The sequence below is a fragment of the Quercus suber genome, unplaced genomic scaffold (genome assembly GCF_002906115.3).
Source record: "Quercus suber isolate HL8 unplaced genomic scaffold, Cork oak 2.0 scaffold_84, whole genome shotgun sequence".
Lineage (NCBI taxonomy): Eukaryota > Viridiplantae > Streptophyta > Magnoliopsida > Fagales > Fagaceae > Quercus > Quercus suber.
The window spans coordinates 1,384,052-1,405,297 of record NW_027069549.1 but is presented as its reverse complement, the minus strand read 5'-3'; the positions used below and the strand labels follow the sequence as shown (position 1 = coordinate 1,405,297).

The window sequence follows — 21,246 nt, the reverse complement described above, 5'->3', positions numbered from 1 at the left end:
GTCAATGCCTGAATTTTCTGATTTCTCTGCCAATAATTTCATTGGCATATGGTCCAATTCTAGCTGAAATGCCCACACCACTGTTGTACTCATTCAAAATATATTCTATAGAGATCTCATGCCTGTGATGAGAAGATTCAGTACAGAACTAGGGACAAGTAGGTTGTACAATTTTTTTTTTTTTTTAAATTCTTCTTTCTTTGAATGAAAAGTGGGTAATTTTATTGAAAGCATGTACCATTAATTTTGGAAATATGGAGGAGTATCCTCCAGCCAAATCCTACTAATGTGGCATTTGTTTGCCTCTAAAGCTAACAAATGACCACAGCCCTATTGGAACACTAAGAGGCTGTTTTGATTGACAATTTTCATGACTCAATTCTCAGTTTTCATAACTCAATTCTCAAAAATGGTGGGACCCATAGCAAAATACTCGTTTGCCTGCACCAATACTCTATTTCCATAACTCTATTTCCAATACTCAATTCTCTACTTTTTGAGTTATAAGTTATGGAAACTGAAAACAACTTTTGGCTGTTTTCAGTTTTCAATTCTCAATTTCTCATAACTCAATGGCAAACTTGTAATAAAACACACATGAGGGACCCACAGCCGCACCTTTTGACCAAACCAATTCTTTTTTTTTTTTCTTCTTTCTTTCTTCTCTCTAAGTGACCATTTAATTGAACACTCAATTTTTCAAGTCGTCCACCAGATGGCCAACACAAGATAAACTGGGATCCATTGATTGAAGCTGTCCTTGTCTGCACCCAAAAACGATAGCATCTCCAATGAAATTTCTAAGTTTGCTTGGAACCGTAAGCTTCCATACCTTAATCCAAGAGTGAGGCTGTGTGATTGAGTGCGAGTTCTTGCCTATCACATCTCCCCACTGGGCATCCATAAGCATCTAATACGCAAAACGCCATATAGTAAAGAGTAGAATCACATGAAGACTATTGGGGTTGAGAAGCTTCATTGGTTTGGACAAGCATGACGCCGGAAGCTGGTGAGGCAGAGGTAGATACAGAAAGTTTGTATGATTATACGGGACTCCTTCAGACTTGTGTGGACGTGACTACAAGTCTCCGACGAAGACCAGTCTGATTTGTGTCGTTACTTTTCATTGGCAGAGATTAGACAACTTTTACAGAACCACGATTTCAGTTTTACGGGTTAGATTAAATAGCTTGCTATTATATTTTACCATGCACATAGTTTGGAAAGATGTGCTCGTTGCTAGAAAGTAATGGAAGACCAAACCTTTTATCCCAATACCATTTGGAATAGAATCAAAACGCTCACAATTGATATGTTGCATTCTCTGCCCCATATATGAAGCAAGCAGAAAACCATGTGTAAACTCCTTGGGTGGGACTTTGGAGCTATTGCCTATAAGGCCCAAATCTATTTTTATATGATTTATGAAAATCCAACAAATAATTTGTTTTTTTAAATCCCTAAAATATTATAACAAAAAATTACCAAGACAGTAGAAAATATAAAATAAACATAAGAACACAAAGATTTACTTAAAAAACATTTTCTTCTTAAAAATGAAAAGTGGTTATATAAAAGAGAAAGAAAAGTATATAAATCTAAGTTGGCAAGAAGCATAAATCCCTTGCTTATTTGCTTATCTTGTTTTTTCTCGGTTTCATTTTCTTTTTGTGCTAGAAAAGGTATAATAATCCTATTCCACATAAACTTAGCTTTAATAAATTTGAATTAAGGCTGACTTGGAAATTTTCCTAGATGTGTTTTGAAAGCAAAACTTGGACTCTTCTTGCTTTAAATATTGATAATGGATTCTTTAAATTTGTTTATATGCATGTGTGTTTTTCTATTACTAATTTTAATTGGTAGGTTGCTTAGCTTGCTTAAGATTTTTCATATAGATGTTAGATGTAGTAAAATTTTAGGTATATTTAATTGTTAATTTGCTTTTGATGCACTTTTTTGTGTGTGTGGGATTTTAGTGGTTTTTTTTTTTTTTAATTTCATATATACAATAGGAGAAAGAGGATTTGGACCTGAGCTATTTGCTTGGAAAGGTATCAGTTATGCTACAACTTGTGACTGGATGGAGAGTTTTTGTTGTGGGTTTGGGTTGTGAGTATGAATTTGGACTTTGGATCGCTTGTGTGATGGTTTTGGTTAAAGAGCTTTCATGGCCTTTGTCTGTTTGTCAGTATTGGGTGGAATTTAACTTGTAAGAGACCGGGTGTTAGTTGGGTCAAGTGTGCTTTGGATCTCAAATCTTTTTTGATTCCCATGGTTTGAAAATCCTTGCTGTCCATCTCATAAGACAAAGTGGCAAAATGCCAATCAGACCAATGGTTTGGGTGGTTCCAACGATAGCCCATAACATAGGCTTAGCACAACAGTCGGAAAAAATTGTCTATCTGTCCGATTTGTTTGAATTGAGGATTAGAAAAGTGGAAAGATTTAAAGTAAAAAAGGATTAAAAAAAAAAAAAAAAAGTAAGAGAAAATATTTTCAGGAAAGGAAAATATTTTCATGTATTTGGTTGCATTATGAAAATTGTGTGTAGAAAATATTTTCATGTGTTTGGTTGTATTCTTGAAAATATTAGAAAACACATTTTCTCACATTTTCACAGCTCCCAAACAAATATTAACATCATTCCTCTATCCATAGCCACAAAAATACAAAACCCAAATACAAAAAATCATCAAATCCGGTCAAAAGGCGAAGGCGTGTGGGTCGGGTGTGGGTTCGAAGGCGATGGCGATGGCGTGTGGGTTCGAAGGCGAAGGCGCTTGAGGCAACCATTGGAGTCGATCGTCGCTTGGAGTCAATTTGGAGCTCGGAGCAATCTGGAGCTTGAGGCAACCATTGGTGTTTGGAGTCGATCGTTGCTTGATCGGCGCGGTGCTGCAATCTGGAGCTCGGAGTTTGCCGGCGAGCTAGAGCCGAGTTGTCTCTGCATTCTCTCTTCTTTCTCTCGTTCTCTCCCTCTCTTGTGCTTTCCGGAAATCGTTTAAAGGGAAAATAAAAACTTAAAACGATTTCCGGGTCAAAGCCATATTTTACACGGTCAAAGGAAATTAATTTTCGAAAAATGCTATTTTCAAAACCAACCAAATAGCCTATTTTACGGAAAATGATTTCCTGAAATCATTTTCACACAAAACAAACGCACCCTAAATATGACTGTAAAGTGTAGCTTTTTATTGGGGAGTTCTAGTCTATTTGTTGGGTAAGTATCATGTTTTGCTTTTGCTTAAATAATTAAGATAAGAGGAAGAAGTTTCGTAATTGGACCTCTTAGTCCACTATGAAACTTTCTCTTTCTTCTCTTTTATTTTGTTAATATTAGCACTAATTAAGTTCATCCCATGTAACATGTTTAAAGAAACCAAAAAAAGACCACCACATACTTTTGGTGCAGTAGTCACTATAAATATTAATGCTTGTAAGGTGAGGGAGAGTAAGGGCCGGTGTTTAAGTCTTTAGGAGTGAGCTCCATACACATACACTTAAATTAGATTAGGTTAGAATAAAAATTTTATCTTATGTCAAAAAAAAAAAAATTCAAAAAAGCAAGTCAAGAGTCTATATATATATATATATATATATTTTTTTTTGAGAGAGAGAGAGAGAGAGAGAGAGAGAGAGAGAGAGAGAGAGAGAGAGAGGAAAAAAAAAACCGAATAAAAAATATAGGAAAAGACAAAAGCCAAAGATAAAGAAAAAGAAAAACCGAAAGAGATGGGTATAACAAAAGAAAAAGCCATGCGCGTGGTTTTTTTTTTTGGGTGAAAATATTTCAGTGGATCTAAGGCCCACCAATATTCCCTCCTTTACAGTTTCCAGCCATATACCAAAAAAAAAAAAAAAAACCTACATTCTTTTCATTTTTTTCTTTTCCTTAAAGGTTCCGTTTGGTTCGCGTAAAATAATTTTCGAAAAATAGCCTATTTTTTGGAAATGCTATTTTCAGAAAAGGAAAATATTTTCATGTATTTGGTTGCATTATGAAAATTGTGTGTAGAAAATATTTTCATGTGTTTAGTTGTATTCTTGAAAATATTAGAAAACACATTTTCTCACATTTTCACAGCTCCCAAACAAATATTAACATCATTCCTCTATCCACAGCCACAAAAATACAAAACCCAAATACAAAAAATCATTAAATCCGGTCAAAAGGCGAAGGCGTGTGGGTCGGGTGTGGGTTCGAAGTGACGGCGACGGCGTGTGGGTCGGGTGTGGGTTCGAAGGCGTGTGGGTCTGGTGTGGGTTTGAAGGCGACGGCGACGGTGTGTGGGTTCGAAGGTGAAGGCGACGGCGAAGGCGCTTAAGGCAACCGTTGGAGTCGATCATCGCTTGGAGTCGATTTGGAGCTCGGAGCGATCTGGAGCTTGAGGCAACCATTGGTGTTTGGAGTCGATTGTTGCTTGATCGGCGCGGTGCTGCGATCTGGAGCTCGGAGTTCGCCAGCGAGCTGGAGTCGAGTTGTCTCTGCGTTCTCTCTTCTTTCTCTCGTTCTCTCCCTCTCTTGTGTTTTCCGAAAATCGTTTGAAGGGAAAATAAAAACTTAAAACGATTTCCGGGTCAAAGCCATATTTTACACGGTCAAAGGAAATTAATTTTCGAAAAATGCTATTTTCAAAACCAACCAAATAGCCTATTTTACGGAAAATGATTTCCACCCAAAACAAACGCACCCTAAATATGACTATAAAGTGTAACTTTTTGTTGGGGAGTTCTAGTCTATTTGTTGGGTAAGTATCATGTTTTGCTTTTGCTTAAATAATTAAGATAAGAGGAAGAAGTTTCGTAATTGGACCTCTTAGTCCACTATGAAACTTTCTCTTCATGTAACATGTTTAAAGAAACCAAAAAAAGACCACCGCATACTTTTGGTGCAGTAGTCACTATAAATATTAATGCTTGTAGGGTGTGGGAGAGTAAGGGCCGGTGTTTAAGTATTTAGGAGTAAGCTCCTTACACATATACACTTAAATTAGATTAGGTTAGAATAAAAATTTTATCTTATGTCAAAAAAAAAAAAATTTAAAAAAGCAAGTCAAGAGTCTATATATATATATATATATATTTTAAGTTCATCCCATAAACACGTCTATAGAAAGTCAAGAGTCTAGTTGCTTTTAAAAAGCAAATAGACTCTTGACTTTGTTTTATTGGTTTCTTTAAACGTGTTAGTATGATTTAAACTTTGATGGAGACATGCCGTCTAGCATACTCCACATTGCAAATTTAAGTCTTAACTAATAATTCAATGAACAGGAATTGCATCTCAACCAAAATGAATAAGAAGCGATGGGAAAAAAAAATGAATAATTTGCAAACTAAACCCTTAGACTTTTAGGGGTTTTTGAATTTTACATCATGAATATTTGGAATTTGAATTTCACTTCTTGAAGTTACACTACATTAGTAGTCATTTCATTCATATTTTTTATTAAGTGTATATAAGTTTGTCACATTTGTTTAGTTTGTGCAATAAAATAATGTCTCGTCATTTTCATTATGTTGTGTGGCATTATTTTACTAGATGAATTAAACACGCATGATAGTATGACAAGCTAGCTTGTGTGTCATGTAACTGAAAATATGGTCGGATGAGCTACTAATGCAAATAGAATGTTAATGTTAAGAGGTAAAATTTAAATTTTGAAATTTTTGGAGTGTAAAATCTAAAAACTCTCAAATTTTAGAAGTGTAATTTGCACTTTTACCACCCAAAAATAAAAATGAAGAAGAAGAAGAAGAAGAAACATGTGCATATTTTACTCTATATATAACATTCTATTTAGAAACATTGTTGTAATTTAAAATGCTTTTGTAATATTAAACTGACTGATTATTAGTTTTTAATGAATTATTATGGCCTTGAGTCTAACTCGTATAATGTTGAGTTTTGTCCAAACTCGTAAATTTTTTCTTATATTAGCTCAACCGATCATTTGAGCAAATACTCGCAACGAAACTTTTCATTATACAGAAATTTCTATCTTGGAATTTAGCCTCTTCACAAAAGTCCACACAGATTGGACCTCCTACCAGTCCACTTGTTGGGTAATTATCATGGTCTGCTTACGTTCACAGCTTTGATTTAAATAGTATCTCTCTAGCCTCTAGCAACTCCACTCTTGCAATTATATCAACATTTTATACTCTCCACAATTTCTCTTCTATTCTCTGTTTTCCTCTTCAGCTGACTGTCTCTCTCTCTCTCTCTCTTCATCTCATCGACCTTGTCAGCGTGATCCATCAGCATCCTCAAGGGCCTCTCTCTTATCTTAATCAATACTCACTGTGAATTCTCTGTTTTTGTTTTTATTAAATTTTTATTTGGTTTGTGTTCAATTTCTGAAGAAAAGTAAATTTTATTTCTGGGTTTTTTGTGTTTTCCTGTTTTATATCTGAATTTTTCCTCTTGTAGCAGTTGTGAGATTGTCAAATAAAAACTGTTTCCCTTACTATTATAATGTGAAAAGTGAAATAAAAATTAGTGTTTGGGTTGCAGTAGCTTCTTTCTTGATTTCTGTCTGACAATCATAGTTTTTAGAGACCAGCTTTATGAAAGACTAACGAAAATTCCAAAATTTCAATTCTATTTCTTTCTTAATTATTAATCAATTGTTTTTTTTTTTTTCTTTTTCCTATAGATAATTTGTACATGAACGTTACTAAACCTTATGCCCCCCAATCACAACTTCATATCTCTTAATAATCTCAATTGCATGTTTGATCAAGTTCCTCAGCCAATCTTGCAATCCCATTATCCCTAATTGTTTTGTTAATAATCTCATTATACACACACATATTCATATATGTATGTATATGTATATAATTGATGGCAAAAAGAGGCTTTCTATGAATTTTTTTTTCCTCAGCTCTCATTTTCAGTGGTTTTTCGTAAAAGATGCCAGCAAGAGAGTGATGGCCTAAAGAATTAAAATTTTCATTGGGTCTTACTTTTGAGTGAAAAAAAAAATGATTTGCCGATTTGACCCATAACATTTAAACAACCAATTACATGAGGAAGGGTTTATCTTAGAAGAGTGTAGTAGAAATACTAGTTTGTCTTCTTTTCTTAGTGGGAAATTATGATTACTTGCAGTCAAGAATAATCAGTCTGGGAAAAGAAAAGGTTGGAAGGCCAGGTTGTTTCAAGCAGCTTTTGGGCTTTACCACCACTGCTGCAAGTCCTCAATTCTGTAAGTTATAACCTTTCAAACACATCTATCTCTTTTATTTCTTTCTTTTACGTCCTCTTTGATGGAAAAAATCCACCTCAAAATATATTCTTCTTCCCTAGTTATTTCCCTAGTTATCACTTTACCAACTTATTTCTAATGGCTTCAATGAGTAATCAAGGAGCCTCATAGTTGTCATCATCGTTCTAGTGCTGGTTTTGTTCCTTTGTGTCACTGAACCAAAAAAAGAAAAAGTTTGTTCATATGAATCACTGTCGTTCTCTCTGAGCATTTATATTTTAAAATAATACAAAGAATATATTTTAGGAATTGAGTTTGTCTGGCTGAACCCATTGAGTTCCTAGCTTAAAACTTCCTTGCTGTTGATGCAACTCTCTGATGCAGAACTAAACCTTTTGGACTGTAGTGTTTTGCATTCAGAAGTCTCTAGAATGCTGCCATTAGTAAATATAGTTGTTTGCTTATATGTATTAAATTTAACCCAATGCATATAATGTCTAGACCTGATCGGTTTGGTTTCTGACATTCTGCCTACTTCCACAAACTATTTAGTTCAAGGGTTTATTCATTTCTTCACACCATGGACGTAGATCCAACTATTTGAATGTTCGATTGATGGGCCAAGAATCCAATTTTTCCAGGCCTAACCCCTCTATTACTAGAGGTTTAGTTTAGCATACTTTCATTCTGTTTATGCACACCAATGGAAAAATGATTTTGAGCAAGTACTAATCAAAATCACTAGTGAACTTACAGAAACCCTTTCTAGGCATAGCTCAACTCATGGTGCAAATCCATTAGCAAAGTCATAATTTATTTATAAAAAATAGAAATCCATTGAATTTTAAGATTACATTTTCAATCTGATGATATAATAAATAGTGCAAAACAGTTCTTGGCATCTTCAATTCGCGAAAGAACAATCAAGTTGTTTAGAGAGAACCCCCTTATTATATATGTGCAAGCTTGCATGTGACTATGTCTCTTTGCTTCCAATACCCAATCTTAAAAGTTACGAAGCAATTACATAATTTAACACTTTGGAGGCTCCAATTGAAATGTGTTGGGACACCATTTAACCCAAAAGCATAAATTTATGAGTTTGGGCCCAACTATGTTATATTAATTATTCGCTCTTGTTATTCTTATTTAACTAGTTGCAAACCCACGTGTTGTGCGGGATAATATTTTTTTGGTGATCTCATTATATATATATATATATATAAAACCTTACGTATAACTTTTTATTTTTTTAAAACCTTTACACACACAAACGCACATATCTAAAATGTGAATCTTTACATATACCTTTAAGTAAGCTATATATATATATATATATATATTCCACTTCATTAGATGTGCTAAACCATAGATTACTACTCCGTAATGATAGTTGCTAATTAATTTTATCTTTTATTTTTTAATGATCTCATTTATAACGCTTCTTACCATTATATACTTATTAACCGATGATTTGCATAATAAAGGCGTTAAATGAGAGGTAACATCGTTCATTTGATTTTCAAAAAGTATCAGTGTTTGAAGATTTTAAAATTTATATAAGGCTAAATGAAATGTCGAAAAAAGATTCTAAATTTCCTAACTTTATTTCTTATGCAATTTCTATTAGCATTGGAGAACATCACTTTTTTAGTTATGATTGGAAATATGGTTTCCATGATTAAAGTTTTGGTTAGTTTTAAGTTTAAATTTAGTACTATGATTGTATTTTTTTAATAAATTATGGCTTGGAGTCTAATTTGTATTAAGGTTTGAGGTCTCATGCAAAATGGTCCAAATGAGAGAAATGAGCCAAAGAGAGACTGAAGTTTAGCTTATTTCATATTAAACTTATTGATGACCTCGTTCCTCAATTACATGGAACGATTACGAATAAAAGTTTTTAACAAATACAATGAAATTTTTCACTACAAGGAAACATCTATCTTGGAATTTAGCCTTAACAAAAATCCTAATAGATTGTTTAAGGCTTTAATAACTTGTGGCTGGATGGAGTGGTTTTGTTGTGGGTTTGGGTCATGAGTATGGATTTGGACCTTGGATCACTTGTGTGATGGTTTTGGTTAGATAGCTCTCATGGCCTTTGTTTGTTTGTCAGTATTGGGTGGGTTTTAAGTTGTGAGGGACTGGGTGTTAGTTGGGCCAAGTGTGCTTTGGATCTCAAATCTTTTGTTTTTTCCATGGTTTGAGAGTATGTTGTCCATCTCAAAAGACATTGGCACAATGCGAATCAAATAAATGGTTTAGGTGGTTCCAATGATAGCCCATAATATAGGCTTAGCACAGTAACAAAAAGTTATCTCTCAGGTTCGTTTGAATTGAGGGTTAGAAAATTGGGAGGATTTAAATTTTTTTTTTAAAAAAAGTGATAAAAAATGAGAGTATAGAAGGGATTTGAGTTTTCTCTTATGTGTGTTTAGTTGGGAGAATAAAAAAGTAAAGAGATAGAAAATTCATTTGTTTGGTTAAGAAGAAAAATAAAAAGATAGAAAATAAAGTTAGTATAAATTTATAATTATATATCCGTTATAAATTGAAAAAGGGGATAAAAGTAAAATTTATAAAAAAAATTAATTAATTAATTTACACGGTACTTTAATTTAGAAATCTAAAAAAAAAAAAAAGTGCCAATTTTTCATTTTACCCCTTTTAGTCACCACCTGGTCCTGTGCTATGATCCAGGACAGATTCGTCCATTACTAACGGCTATAAACCAAAATAGGCTCCACCACCTTAAACTTTCACTTCAGCCCATGAAAGGGCAGAGAGCTGAGAGTCCATTGGGAGCCCTTTGGGCCCTTTGGGCCTGGCTTGGAGTAGGCCGAGACCACCCGATTTTCTGGCCTCACAATAGTCCCTCAAAATCTTGCTGCACGCATCCTCGGGCGGGGAGAAGGATTTTGACATCCTCGGGCTTGCTCCGTGCCCAGTTGAGCCTTACGCTCCCTGTCAGCACTGGGGTCTATTCATCTGCCCAAGGCGCGTTGCTGACGCTTCGGAGCGCGCAACGTACCCATCATTAAATTCAGGCGGCTCTGTGCTCCCCACGTCTAACAAGGCGTTACCAATCCAACGGTGGAGGTTTGTCTTGCATTTATGGGCGGGAAAACCCGCATGGCTCTTCGATTTGGGGTATAAATACCCACTCGAACCGCTTCTTCCTGTTTTTTATTTGCAATCAAGAATTCTCGCGCGTCCTTCCTGAGTTCAGCCACACTCTCACTTACATCTCCAGCACAAAAAGCCTGTCCGAGGAGCTCCTCCTCTTCCCAGTAAGTCGCTCTATCCCTCTCTGAGCTCTCTTCCTCTTTACCCCTTCTTCTCCTTCACCTGTTCTTTCTTAGTTCCTTTAGGCGTCAACTAGGATGGGTAGGTTTAAGAAATACGTCTATACTGAGGAGGCGATGGAGAAATTTATCGCCGACTATAGAATTTCCGGCAATGTAGGTCTGAGATATTGTGAGGACGGGGATTGGCTCTTACAAAGACAGGAGGGTAAAGTGGTAATTCCCATTGTCGCCTTCCTCGAAGGGGGGATGAGGATCCCTATGGGGCCGGTGATGAGGGACTACCTCACGCACTTCCGGTTGGCCCCTACCTAGTGTGGAATAAACGTCTTTAGGATTTTGGGCTGTGTGGACGCCCTGAACGAGAAGATGGGGTTAAGGTTGACCTACCATGACGTGAACTGGTGCTACAACCTTCAACTCTTTAAGGGCAAGTCTTATTATCTGAAGACGAGGGATGACAGGGTGCGGCTCATCCAGTGCCTCCCTGAGTCCAGCAAGAGGCTAAACGAGGATTTCCTCATCGTGTCCGGGGAGTGGCACGATGGCCTTCACTGCCCAACAACGGAGGGAATACCAGCTGAGGCAGTGGGAGTAGGAGGGGTTTCAAATTCTTCTGTCTTTTTTCTTCCCTTTTTTCTTTTACTAACGTGGTGGTGTTTTTCGTTTGCAGACCCGCACGCTTTTGAGCGCCACTTCCACCTAGTCAACCGGGAGGATTTGCAGAAGGTGCTGAGAGCGTCAGTTTTTATAAACGAGGACGACAATCAAGTTAGGGCGGCCTACAAAATCTTGGGGTATACTCTTGTCCAAAATTCATTCCCGGTTCCGAAGCACGTGATCCGAGCCAATGACCCTCGGCTTCAGAGAATTACCGTGACCGAGGATGGATTTCAGTTCCCCGAGGAGCCCTCCGAACCGGAAGTTGTTACTGTAGCCGTCCCTTCTTCTTCCCAAGTATTCGCCAAGGCTGCCGAGGAGGATCCAGAGCGAGAAGAGGAAGCGTTTGACATTTTCAACTAGCTCGATTTGTCCGAGGACCCTCCCGGGGACTTGGGCAACCCTTGTTTGACCGAAGCAAACCTCCTTGCTTCAGAAGCCCCTCTTCAGCCAACGATGGGTTACAAGAGGAAACCCCACACCAGTCTGTTGAACCTGATCGAAGGCCAACCGGGGAAATCCCAACAAAAGGTTCCTCCTTTTCCTCCGAAGACTAGGTCGAGTTCCGCTCAGCAGAAGCTTCTTCCTCCTCCTCCTCCTTCCTAGACGAGCCTGCCTTCTGGGTCCGTGCTTTCCGACCCCAAGAAGAAGAAGGATAAGGGCAAAAGGCTTATGGAGGATAGGCCAGTGTCCTCGCAGGAGGAGGACAACACTCTGCGGCCGTCCAAGCAGATTAAGATAGGCGGCAAAAGTCAGGATAGGCATGTCGACACCACCTCGTCCGAGGCCCAGGCCTGGCTCCTAGCCCCAATGCTCCATAGGGAGCCCCTGAAGGATGACGCCTCCCTTAGGGACTTCAACGAGGGTGAAGGCGGGCACGTGGCCGACGCGCTGGAGAGGTGCCTGCTGCTCCCAGCGGACATGGTTGAGCTGGACTCTTTGAGGAGTAAGCAGGTCTTCCTCAGCCTTAAGCTGTATCTGGGGATGGTAAGGGCTATAACTTCGACTCCCTTTCCTTTCCTCTCTTTTTCCCCTTTTTTATTTTGAGTAGGGCTCATAGTGCATTGGCTACTCTGACAGGCTGTCCAGGCCGTCTATAGGTTGGAGGGGGCGGCCAACGACCAGGGGAAAGCCCTCGACCAGGAGTGTAATAGGCTGTTTCAGGCTACCCAGACCCTGAATAACTCCGAGGCTGACCTTGCCAAGGCCCGAGAGGACTTAAAGGCGATGACCAGGGCTCGGGACAGTGCAGTGTCTGGCCTTGAAGATGCCCAGAACTAGGCCAAGGAGCAGACGAGGCGCCTGGGCGAGGCGGAGGAGCAGCTGGGGATCGCGAGGGAGCTGATCGCCGATCTTCAAGCTAAGGTGGTCACGGCCGAGGGGGCTCAGAGAGAGGCAGAGTGGGCCAGAGAGGAGGCTCGACGGGCTAAGGTCGAGGCGGATTTTGGCAGGGAGATGGCCCTGATTGCCAAGGAGGAGGCCGAGACTGTAGCCTACGCTGATGGAGTGGCTGAGGTAGAGGCTCTCTATAAAGCTCAAGTTCCGGGGGTATGTAGGCGATACTGCTCCCAGGTCTGGGCTGAGGCCCTCAAATAAGTTGGGGTGGAGGCCACGTCCGACCTTTGGAAGGCGGAGAGCGTATACTACCCCCATGCTATCCGCGAGGCTGCCCTTGATGGCACCAAGGCTGGGGAGATTGTTGAGGAGGTGGGGGCTGCTGAACTAAGGGAAAAATCCGAGCGATGAGGTGCCCCAAGAGGCAGCGGAGGTCCCATCCGATACTCAAATCCCCACCACCGAGGAAGCAGCCATTCTCGCCGTACCCCTGCAGGTCGTCTCCTTAGGCCAGGGCTCGAAGGACTCAGAGGTTGCCCCTGTCCAGCCTGAGCAGAAGGAGTAGATTCCCTGGCGTCTCGGTTCAGCCTGCTTTTGCCGCTTGCTTGGCCTTTGTCTATGCTTTTTATGGCATTTTATTTTATTTTGTTGTTCTTTCCTTTTTTTATTTTTATGTAAGGTGGCTCTTGTCACGCAACTTCTATAGACACTTTGTTGTAATGGGAGTTTAATCTCCCTTTTTATTTATTTTGGTTGCTTATTCGTTTACATGCTGTCTGCTTCCTCTCTTTTCTTTTTATTTGCATGATTTTAGCTTGAATTACATGTTGGCCAATTGCGTTAGTAACAATGATAAGGGGAAAGAATGTGTGCGTGGGTAGTCCCCTTACGTCCCAAGGGTTAGGTAGGGTTTTGATCCTTTCCTAACTTAGGATATGCGGAAGTAGTTAGTTTCCCCATAGGCTTGAGTCCAAGGACCATGCAATGCCTTGATTTTGTCTAACACTTAGGATATTTGAAGTGGTTAGTTTCCCCATAGACTTGAGTCCGAGGACCATGCAATGCCTTGGTTCTGTCTAACACTTAAGATATTTCGAAGTGGTTAGTTTCCCCATAGGCTCGAGTCCGAGGACCATGCAATGTCTTGGTTCTGTCAACACTTCCATTCTTCTGTATCCCCATGGGTTTGAGTCCGAGGACCATGCAATACCTTGGTTCTGTCTAGTACCCAGGTATAGTCGAGTGGTTAGTTTCCCTATAGGCTTGAGTCCGAAGACCATGCAATGCCTTGGTTCTGTCTAACACTTCCATTCCTCTGTAAGTATCTAGTTTCCCCATAGGTTTGAGTCTGAGGACCATGCAATACCTTGGTTCTGTCTAGTACCCAAGTATAGCCGAGTGGTTAGTTTTCCCATAGGCTTGAGTCCGAGGACCATGCAATGCCTTGGTTCTGTCTAACACTTAGTCTTGTTGTCAGAACGCGAGATACATAGTCATAATAGGATAAGCATTTGAATCCAAAAAGGCTTCTTCATTAATAATAATACATTTTCAGGTTATTTACATTCCACGGACGAGGTACAGGTTTTTCGTCTAGATCTTCTAAGTGGTATGCACCTATCCCCGCCACTGACGTAATTCGGTAGGGCCCCTTTCAGTTGGGTCCCAGCTTTCCCCAAGAAGGGTTTTTAGCAGCCCCTACGATTTTTCTCAGCACCAGGTCCCCCGGTGTTAGTGGTCTAAGCCTCACATTGGTATCATACCCCTGCTTGAGCTTTTGTTGGTAATAGGCCAGCTGGATCATCGCTCGTTCCCTTCGTTCGTCTACTAGGTCCAGGCTCCTCCCCAGCAGTTCATCGTTGCTGCATGGGGTGAAAGAGCTTGTCCTTAGTGTCGGGAAGCTTGTTTCCAGGGGGATTACTGCCTCGACACCATAAGTTAAGGCGAAAGATGTTTCCCCGTTGACCGCCGGGGCGTGGTCCGGTATGTCCAGAGTACGTGGGGCAGCTCCTCTACCCATCTCCCCTTAGCGTCGCCAAGTCTCTTCTTAAGCCCGTTGACGATGACCTTGTTGACGGCCTCGGCTTGGCCGTTTCCCTGAGGGTAGGCGGGTGTTGAGTATCTATTTGTGATACCAAGCTCATGACAGTACCTCCTAAAGGCCTTGCTATCGAATTGGAGTCCATCATCCGAGACAAGGGTGTGGGGGACCCCGAATCGTGTCACAATGTTCCTCCAAAGGAATTTCTTTGCGTCCACGTCCCTGATGTTGGCCAATGGCTCGGCCTCGACCCACTTGGTAAAGTAGTCCGTGGCCACCAACAGATACTTCTTATTCCCTGGCGCTCTGGGGAATGGTCCTACAATGTCCAAGCCCCATTGGGCGAACGGCCACGAACTGGACAAGGGATTAAGGACCTCTCCTGGCTGATGGATATTGGGGACGAACCTTTGGCACTGGTCACACCTCTTGACATAGTCCTGGGCCTCTTGCTGCATCTCCGGCCACCAGTATCCCTGTGTGACGGCTCGGTGAGACAAGGACCTCCCCCCTGTGTGGCTCCTGCAGATTCCCTCGTGCAGCTCTTCGAGTAGTAATTCGGCTGCTTCGGGGTGGATGCATAGCAGGTATGGCCCCGAGTAGGAGCGTCTGTATAGTTTGTGGTCCTCGGACAACCAGAACCGAGGAGCCTTTCTTCGTACTTTCTCAGCCTCTGACTTGTCTTAGGACAAGATATCATCTTTGAGGAATCTCACAATGGGGTCTATCCAGCTAGAACCCACTCCGACCCTAAGGATGGGGATCACTTCCTTAGTCGCCTCGCTCACCCTCTCCATGTGCTCGACAAGTATGGTCCGAGGTAGACCGTCTGCCGAGGAAGTTGCGAGCGTGGCTAATGAATCGGCATGGCTGTTCCCACCCCTGGGGATATGAGACAGACTGAAAGGGTCGAAATTCGACTGCAAGCGCTTGACTTGGCTTAGGTATTCCTGCATTCTCGGGTCTCGGGCCTCCATCTCTCCCTTTACCTGTCCTACTACCAGTCTCGAGTCTGAGAACATCTCCACTGACTTTCCTCCCATCTTCTGTACCATGGCCATACCTTGCAATAATGCCTCGTACTCGGCCTCGTTGTTTGTGGCCGAGAATCAGAGTCTCAGGGATTTGTCTATGACATGATCTTCAGGGGACACTAAGACTAGTCCTACTCCCGACCCTCTCTGGTTTGCCGTGCCATCAACATATACTTTCCAGCATGGTGGCCTCGGGACAGAGACCACTCTAACTGGCCTTTCGTCAGCGATCCTTCCCTCGGTTCCCACTTCTACAGTTGGCTCAGCGAACTCCGCCGTCAAGTCTGCCAGAACCTGGCCCTTCATGGCAGTTCGAGGCATGTATTTAACGTCGAAGGCTCCTAGGATAGTATTCCACTTTGCGATTCTTCCCGTGTAGTCGGCGGCCCGAAGTATGGACTTCAAGGGTAGTTGGGTTAAGACGACCACCGTGTGGGCCTGGAAATAATGAGGCAGCTTTCGCGTGGCATGGACCACGGCAAGTATGGCTTTCTCCAAGGGTAAGTACTTGACCTCAGCTTCATGCAATGACTTGCTAACGTAGTAGACTGGTTTTTGGACGCCACCGTCATCTCGTATCAGCACCAGGCTCACAGCGTGGTTCGCCACAGCAATGTATGCGTATAGGACCTCGTCGGCCTCTAGTTTAGACATGATGGGTGGGCGGGTCAGGTAATCCTTGAGCTGTTGGAAGGCCATGGCACATTCCTCGGACCACTCAAATCTCTTCCACTTGTTGAGCAGGAGGTAGAACGGTCTGCAGCGGTCGGCCGACCTGGAAATGAATCGATTCAGGGCCGCGATCATCCCAGCAAGCCTCTGGATCTCTTTGGGGTTTTGCGGAGGCCTTAGGTTTTGGATGGCTCTGATTTGGTCGGGGTCGACCTCGATCCCCCGGTGGGTGATGATGTAGCCCAGGAACTTGCCCGATCCTACGCCAAACGAGCACTTGGATGCATTTAGTCGCAGCCTGTGCTTTCTGAGGACGTCGAATATACAGCCGAGGTCCCGCAGATGCTCAGACACCAATCTGCTCTTTACCACCATATCGTCAACATAGATCTCAATGTTCTTGCCCAACAACGGCTCGAACATTCTCGTCATCATCCTCTGATAAGTAGATCCAGCGTTCTTCAAGTCGAATGGCATCACCTTGTAGTGGTAGTTTCCGATGGGCGTCACGAAGGCCCTTTTCTCCTGATCCTCCAAGGCTAATGGGATCTGGTGGTAGCCTTGAAAGGCGTCTAGGAAGCTCATCCGAGGATGGCCTGCAGTTACGTTCACCAGTTGGTCTATTCGTGGCATTGGGAAGGGGTCCTTCGGGCAAGCTTTATTCAGGTCCGTGAAGTCCACGCAAACCCTCCATTTCCTACTCTTCTTCTTGACCACCACAGTGTTGGCTAACCACTCGGGGTAGAATACTTCTTTAATAGCGCCCGTGCGCTTGAGTTTATTGACCTCTTCCTTAACTGCCTCGGCGTGCTCCTTTGACAGGCATCGGGGTGGTTGCTTCTTGGGGATCACCGAGGGGTTGACGTTAAGGCAGTGACAGATGAAGGATGGGTCAATCCCTAGGGCATCGCAAGGGTCCCATGCAAACACGTCCAGGTTACTCTTGAGAAACTTAAGCAACTCTTTCTTCTCTCGGGGAGGCAGTTAGGTTCCGACCTGAAAAAATCTCTCCTAGTCGTCGTCGATGACCACTTTCTCTAGGCCTTCAAGCCTTGCTTCCTGGGCGGCCGTGTCAGCTGGTGCCACCGAGGCAGTTAGCTGCTATAAGTTTTTGGCCATGGTGGCCGAGGGCTCCGTATCTTGCGGGCGTGAGGTGGCCGTGACCATACACCGCCTTGCCGTTGACTGGCACCCTCGAATCTCGAGGATTCGGTCTCCAGACGGGAATTTCACTTTCTGGTGCAAGGAAGAGGCGACACCTCCTAAGGTGTGGAGCCAAGGCCTTCCCACAATGGCAGTGTAGGGGGAATACGTGTTCACCACAATAAAGTCCACTTCCACTACTTCCGGGCCGGTTTGGATGGGTAGCCTGATCATGCCCTCCGGGGTGACCAGCTTCCTATCGAAGCTCATCAGGGGGGAGCTGTAGTGCGACAAGTCCTCGGGCTTTAGCCCCAGCCCCTTATAGAGGTCGGTGTACATGACCTCCGTCGCGCTGCCACCATCCACCATCACCCTTTTGACGTCATAGCCCCCAATTCTGAGGGTGATGACTAAAGCGTCGTCGTGTGGTTAGGTGGTTCCGTCCTTGTCCTCCTCGAAAAAAGTCAGGGTCGGGTGACAGCCTCTTCTGGCCCTCTTTGTCTCTGACTGGGACTCCCCAATGGTCATCTGGGCTACGGACAGCACCCGCGAGGGGCGCATGCCTGTTCTTCCTGGCGCAGCCAAGATCACATTGATCGTTCCAGCGGGCTGTCCCATGGCTGTGTCCCTCCGTGGCTCCTGGTAGGTCTGGCCCTATTGGCCGCTGGAATGGTGCAGGAGATGCTTCAGCCTCCCCTCCCGGACTAATTGATCCAGATAGTTCCAGAGATTCCTGCAGTCCTCCGTAGCATGCCCGTGGTCCTAGTGATATTGGCAGTAGCGGTCCTGATTACGCTTCTCGGGGTTTCCCGACATCTTACTCAGCCACCTGAAATACGGTTCGTTCTTGATCTTTTCCAGCACCCTGTGCACCGGTTCTCGGAATACAATGCCGACAGCCTGGGCGTTTGTCGCCCCAGATTGCCTTATGAAATCTCTTCTCGGACGGGCGTTGTTATATCGGTCCGACCTAGAATCCCTCCTCTCTTGAGGGATAGCCTTCTCCTTCCCCTTGCCCTGCAGCAAGTCTTCCTCCACCCGTTTGTATTTATCGATCCGGTCCATTAGCTGCCGCACGCTGGTGGCGGGCTTACCAGTTAAGGACTTCCTCAAGCCATGCCCCATCGGGAGCCCGTTCTTGAACGTGTTGATGGCAACATCATCGTATTTGCCATCCAACTCATTGTAAATCTCCCAATACTTGTCCAAGTAAGCCTTGAGGGTCTCGTCATCGCGCATGGTCAGGGACAGCAATGCACTCATGGGCCGAGGAGGTCTGCTGTTTGTGACAAAACGGGAACCAAAGGCCTGGGTCAGCTATCTGTACGAGTCTACAGAATTCGTCCTCAAGTCGTTGAACCACCTCATTGCCACAGGCCCCAAGCTGGAAGGGAAGACTTTGCACATCAGCGCCTCGTTCTTAGAGTGAACGGCCATCCTCTGATTGAACTGGCTCACGTGCTCCACGGGGTCCATCTTGCCATTGTAAACGGCGAAGGTCGGCTGCTGGAACCTCCGAGGGAGCTCCGCCTCGTCTATGCGACGCGTAAAGGGCGACTTGGAGAGCCGGTCCAGCGCCCTGCTCATGGCGTCGCTTCCCAAGCCCTTAGGGGTGGGGCTGCCACGCCTACGCCTCCGATAGCGCTCATCCTCGTGGGAGAAAACTTCACTCGGGGGTGTCGTCGACCCTTGCCTGTAATCATCATCACTTTCGTCGTCAGAGGGTAAGTCGAGACTGGGCTCGGGTCGCTTTCATTGTGCATGGCGCAACTTTGTCTTGAGATCGTCTATCTCTCGCTGCATGGCCGCCTTGTCTTCCTGCCTCTGAGAGGCGTGACTCTTATCCTCCCGCGGCCTCGTGGCTGGGTCGTTATTGCCTCCCTGGGGCACGCGGCCGCTTCTATGCGTATGGCTTTCGCTGGTTTGCGAGGTGTGCACGCTTCCTTCTCGGAATCGTCCGTTCTCCTCGTTCTGGCCGTGCCCCATGTCGCCATAGTCGTTCGGGCGTTGGGGTCTTGCTGGTTCGTGTCGATGGGAATTCCCTTGGTGAGGGTCTGACCTTACCATGCCTGGCTGTTGTCCTTACTGACGCACGATTTCTTCCCACAGACGGCGCCAATTGTAGGGACAGGATTTGGGACACTTCTTCAAATTGAGAGAGTGGACCCAAGCCCAGCTTGCCCTTCAATGAATTTATAGAGTGTGGGCTCAAGAACTAGGCCCTAGTAAGGGGTACAACTGCCCTGCATGGTTACATGTGAATTTATCAACTTGAACATGGATTGGGATGCACAATGATGCTCCTCGGACTGGTCTTCCGAAGTTTGATGTTCTTATTATTTCTTTTAAGATTCATTACAAAGGTTCCAGAAGGCATAGGTCATTACCGAACTCCTTAATGCCGGTCCTCCGTCCTCCTTTCAGGAGAGACTCCCTATGTTATATACCCCTCTAAACTGATCCTAACCCTCCATTTGTCGATCAATCAGGCTACCACTTGAGAGTCTGTCCCATCAGCCGCATCCCTGTTCCTCCAGTGGGTTGCAGCACCCAAGGCAGCGCTGTTCAGGAGTCATGTCCTCATTAATGCGGCCAGGACGTTAGTTAAGGGCATTTAATGCAGAGGTGACAGCTCGCCTAAGGTTTGTTCCTTCGCCGTGCTCCCGTTGCCGACGCGTGGCATTGGACCCTCTCCTCCTCAGATATTCAAGAAGTCCCCTTCGGTGGGGAGGTGCTTGTGGTCTTCCGAGGTTTCGGACGCCCGAGGACGGGCCCCTCCTCGGATATGTTTCTTGGGGGTCGGTCCTCGCGCTTTCATCCTCGGACCCCTCATGCATCCTCGGCGTGGGCCCTTTGGGCCTGACTTGGAGTGGGCCGAGGCCACCCGATTTTTTGGCCCCACATCAACCATTTATGAAAATTTTAAAAATAAAAAATAAACACAAAAGCTAGAAGAGTGGCCGTACAAAGCATTGAAAAATTGATTAAACCCAATAAAAATTTAAAAAAAAAAAAGATAAAAAGATAAAAAGAGTGGTTGACAGCATGTATTTAGTGAGTGATAGAAAGCAAGTTGTGAATCATCTTCAAATTAGACCAGAAGACTCTAGAGTGCAAAGGAAAAAACGCAGAGAGAAAGAGAAAATGCAAAAACAGTAGTCAGCAAAAATGCAGAGAGATATGGGGCGAGTGAGACTAAGAAGAATAATAAGAAGAAATGTTGGTGCGATGAAGGGCCAGCCCAAGGCCTAGGCAACTTAGGCCTAGGCCTAAGGCCCCCACCACAAATAAATATTTGCCCTTTATCAAAAAGGCCCCCATCTCATTGTAAAAGGTACAAAATTTTATAAAAATATGAATTTTTTCAAATTGTTGTGCACTTTTTATTATTAGTGATGTTAGAGATATCACAAATTTTATTATAGATTTACAAACTAACATGTTACCAATTACAAAAAAGTATTTTAAATATTCATTAATTACATTATTGAAGTTCATCCTTCACTATTATTGTCACATTGTATTGTGAACATTTTGTAGTACTTTTAGCATTTTCATTTTTTATTTCTAACAAGGCTTTAAAAAAAATTTGCAAATGTGTTAGATCATCAATGATGATTAATCCTCCCTAATAGTTTGAAACTTTAATATTTGTAAACTAATCTACTACAAAGTCACACATCAATTAATATCATAGATTATAAATGTAATTAACTATGTATTGTTATATATCCAAGATAACAAAAAAAAAAAATATCCAAGATAAATTTTTTTTTTAAATTCTTTTTGTTAAATTCATTTTTCAACAATGATATTCAATTCTCTATATGAAATAAACC

General features: G+C 43.0%; 2 protein-coding genes across 4 annotated transcripts in view; one reads left to right on the top strand and one right to left on the bottom strand.

The window, feature by feature from the left end:
• Positions 1 to 5,997: 5,997 nt before the first annotated feature.
• The window catches only part of LOC112031821 (disease resistance protein RUN1-like), a 32,897-nt gene continuing 17,648 nt past the window's right edge, over positions 5,998 to 21,246 (top strand). For all 3 annotated transcript variants that reach the window (XM_065773988.1, XM_024064531.2, XM_024064529.2), the window contains exon 1: positions 5,998 to 7,214. The gene's annotated coding sequence lies outside the window, so the exon portion shown is untranslated. The remainder of the gene's footprint in view (positions 7,215 to 21,246) is intronic.
• LOC112031814 (uncharacterized) lies at positions 18,170 to 18,646 on the bottom strand. The gene has a single exon (XM_024064522.1). The coding sequence runs from the start codon at positions 18,644 to 18,646 to the stop codon at positions 18,170 to 18,172; it is 477 nt and encodes a 158-aa protein (XP_023920290.1).